At 34.6% G+C, this 3,425-nt stretch overlaps 1 protein-coding gene and 1 pseudogene across 1 annotated transcript in view; one reads left to right on the top strand and one right to left on the bottom strand.

The window, feature by feature from the left end:
- ube2na (ubiquitin-conjugating enzyme E2Na) overlaps positions 1-2,196 on the bottom strand; it is an 11,981-nt gene extending 9,785 nt beyond the window's left edge. The window contains exon 1 of the mRNA XM_016483154.1: positions 2,044-2,196. Within this exon, the coding sequence (XP_016338640.1) occupies positions 2,044-2,073 (30 nt within the window). The 5' untranslated portion in view covers positions 2,074-2,196. The remainder of the gene's footprint in view (positions 1-2,043) is intronic.
- A 447-nt stretch (positions 2,197-2,643) lies between these two features.
- The window catches only part of LOC107686340 (complement C1q tumor necrosis factor-related protein 4-like), a 2,913-nt pseudogene continuing 2,131 nt past the window's right edge, over positions 2,644-3,425 (top strand).

The following is a 3,425-nucleotide window of genomic DNA, read 5'->3' as shown; positions in this document are numbered from 1 at the left end:
ATCACAACAACAACAACGTTTGTCAGGCATCTACATTGTCATCTGAGGAGATTATAAAGATTAAACGAGAGTTTTTTTTTAACTCTAAAACATGAAATGTGGAGTTATTTGCTTTTGCTATAAAACAAACTTTTAATATGTAAAATCAACTGTCAATGAACTTTAATTGTGCACATTAATTTCTCTCTCTCAGTTGCATTATCATCAACATACAGCGAATTACACAAAACACTTATTACAACTATAATAAGAAGTAATAGATTAATGTCAAAAATTAATCTATTACTTTTCCTACATCATTTTAACAAAAACATTGGTAAAATATCTATTTAGGAGTCTTAGACCTTTCCAACGATATATAGTTTGTCATGATTAGATTAGGATTTAATTGTAATATAGTAAAGTAAACTTAGGCGTCCCACAGAGGGGACGAGTGACAGTTAAAAGGGTTAATTTATATTTATATTAAAATATATATATGTATTTAAAATATATATATACAGATAAAAAATATTAAATTCTAACTCCAAACACAGCCACATTTATTCCTATGTTTTTCAGTTAACTTAATATATACATTGTACTCAGAATTAAATTCCTCAAATTTTTTCAGATAACCCACAGACAAAACCATGCAGAGCAAACACAGACAAGAGAGGGGCTCCCTGTCATGGTTGGGGGACATTAAGGATGCATTCCCAGCCCTCCAACTCACATTAGTCAGTTAATTTCCCAGCCAACCTGAGGAAGTATACATTTATAGATGCAATAAATTCAATTAACAGTATCCTCCCTGTGACCAAAACATGTACAGGTGCAAATTACTATATATTAGCAGAAGTACCCACATATACCCAAAAAATACAGGGGCACAGAGGATGCACTAGGGCCAACTCTAATGCATCTAATTTCTATCTTAAATATGCAGAAACATGCATTCAGAGTTATATTATATTATCAGGAGGAAGCAGCTTGTGTTATTTCACTAGCCTTAAATCTGTTCACTGTAAACAGTTATTTAAAAATATTAAATAAATAAAAAAGTCGTTATTTGCTCTTATGTTGTTCCAAAAATAATCACATTCTTTTGTGGAACACAGGAGGAGACAATTAAGAATATCAGACACTGACAGCTCAAGTCCCCATTTACATTCACTGCATTTTTCTATAAAATGAAAGTGAATGGAGACTGAGACTTTCATTTTGCCTAATATTTCCTTCTGTGTTCCAGACTGACATAAAACTTTTGTTTTTGGTTTGAAACTGCACAAGGGTTTAAATCAAAATTTTTGGTCAACTGTCCCTTTAATTCAGCGTTACACGTTTAATTTTTCTGGGAGAATAAACAGCAGTTCTCATTGAGGACGTTCTGTTCTTCAACTAATGTCTTATTTAATTATCTCTTCTTGTTTTTATTTGACATTTCAGCTGTTTGGGGCCTGCAGTCATTAGCTCATTTAGCAGCAGAAGCACCACAACAGCTTCCCTAGCCTACAGGAAGCGGGCGAGCCGAATTGTTTTGCTTATAATCGTATCCTTAATGGCCAGATAATCATGCTGCACGCAGGAAAACAGATGTATGACTGTCTATAAATGAAATCGTTGGAGAAATAATTGTGTGACTGCTTAAATTCCACCATTTACCAAGTTTTACGCCTAGCTAGCGTCTCTGGAACGGTTAGCTCGCGAGCTCACACACAACAGCTCGAGCGCAAGCAATGAATGACCGCGAGCGTGCCTCTCTCACAATTTACACTTCAGTTAGAGTGGGAACGTTTGTCATTTCTTAATGCTTTTGGTTCTGGCTTGCAAATAGTAAGGAATAAGACATAGGCCCTTCGCCGTCTTTCACAGCGGTGGATGTATTTTTAACCCACCCATATTCGGGAGACGAGTGAATGTACCGAAACGGAAGTGGCTAACAACAAGAGTGCCAAACGCTAAGCCAGCTGTCGCTTCTCTTTGGCTGATAGTTTCAATTATATTTGAGGATTTCGTGGTATTATGATTAAAAAAGTGTAGTGTGTCTCACTTCACGGTTACCTTAATGATCCTGCGGGGCAACCCTGCCATCTTGTCTTGAATGCGGATTTTAGCTTTGACTCTCGGTGCCTCTTACTTCGTTTGCATTGACGGCGGAGACGCAGTGCACACACGCCTTCCGGCACGTTGCGTCCTGACGCACGCGGAAACGTACGAATTTGATGACGATATGGACGTTGTAGTTTGTATTTAATGAAAGCTGTTGCTTTCACGCGTCCCGAGAAAACACACGATTAAAGTGTTTTATGTCATTCATTCTGTGCAGTACTTTTTACACTTTTTTTTTTTTTTTACTGAGGACGTCCTGTATTTGACGTGAACATTTAGAAATGAGCACTTTTGATAAATATGCTTATGTATGAACACTACATTTCCACATTTGCAGTCTTAAAAACCTATTATATAGCATTCTCAGGACAGCTGGTATTGATGGAAATATTCTGACATAAACTTGATAAAACTATAAACGTAATCAAATCATGAACTATATTGATAAAGTGTATTCGTGAAGCACCTCCTCTCTCTCTCCCTCTCTCTCTCCCCTAATACCTCTTTTATTTGAACATGGGCACTGTCGTTTTTGGAGTAGATGCTACACAGAAATAACATTTCACAGTCTTTCAAAGGCGTCCAGACACAGAGGAGCAGGTCATCATAGAAATGAAGTCTCTTCAGATACTAAGACCAGGTATGAAAACTTCTTTTATGCCTAAATACAACATTTCTTATTGGGGTTTTTTATCAGTATGATTTATCCTAAAATATTGTGTCATATTTGTAGACAATATACCTTTGTAAAAACCTTTATAATTTTTGAAAATCTAAAAAAATATATACTATATTAAGCATTTATGTTCATATATTTATACAGGCATTTACACATCACAGTAGGGCATATTCAAAAGTAGTGATGGATGAATAGATCTTAAAATTGAAATAGTGAAGACTGAGAGTCCTTTAATATTACGATGTATCAAACTAATACTAATGTTATACTCTCACACACTCACACATATATATATAATTTAATTATGTTTGGAGTACACACTAAAACATTTAAGGAACATATTAAACAGTTATATAATTATGAATAATATGTTATAAGTACAAGCAAGAATAAATAGTAAAAGTAGTAGGCCTAATAAAAAGTAGGTAGAGAGAAACATCACATGATGATAATACAGGTGCATCTCAATAAATTAGAATGTCGTGGAAAAGTTCATTTATTTCAGTAATTCAACTCAAATTGTGAAACTTGTGTATTAAATAAATTCAATGCACACAGACTGAAGTAGTTTAAGTCTTTGGTTCTTTTAATTGTGATGATTTTGGCTCACATTTAACAAAAACCCACCAATTCACTATCTCAACAAATTAGAATA

Source organism: Sinocyclocheilus anshuiensis, unplaced genomic scaffold, assembly GCF_001515605.1.
Source record: "Sinocyclocheilus anshuiensis isolate Anshui unplaced genomic scaffold, SAMN03320099.WGS_v1.1 scaffold481, whole genome shotgun sequence".
Classification (NCBI taxonomy): domain Eukaryota; kingdom Metazoa; phylum Chordata; class Actinopteri; order Cypriniformes; family Cyprinidae; genus Sinocyclocheilus; species Sinocyclocheilus anshuiensis.
Note: the sequence above shows the minus strand (reverse complement) of the source record. Positions and strands in the feature narration are given on the sequence as shown.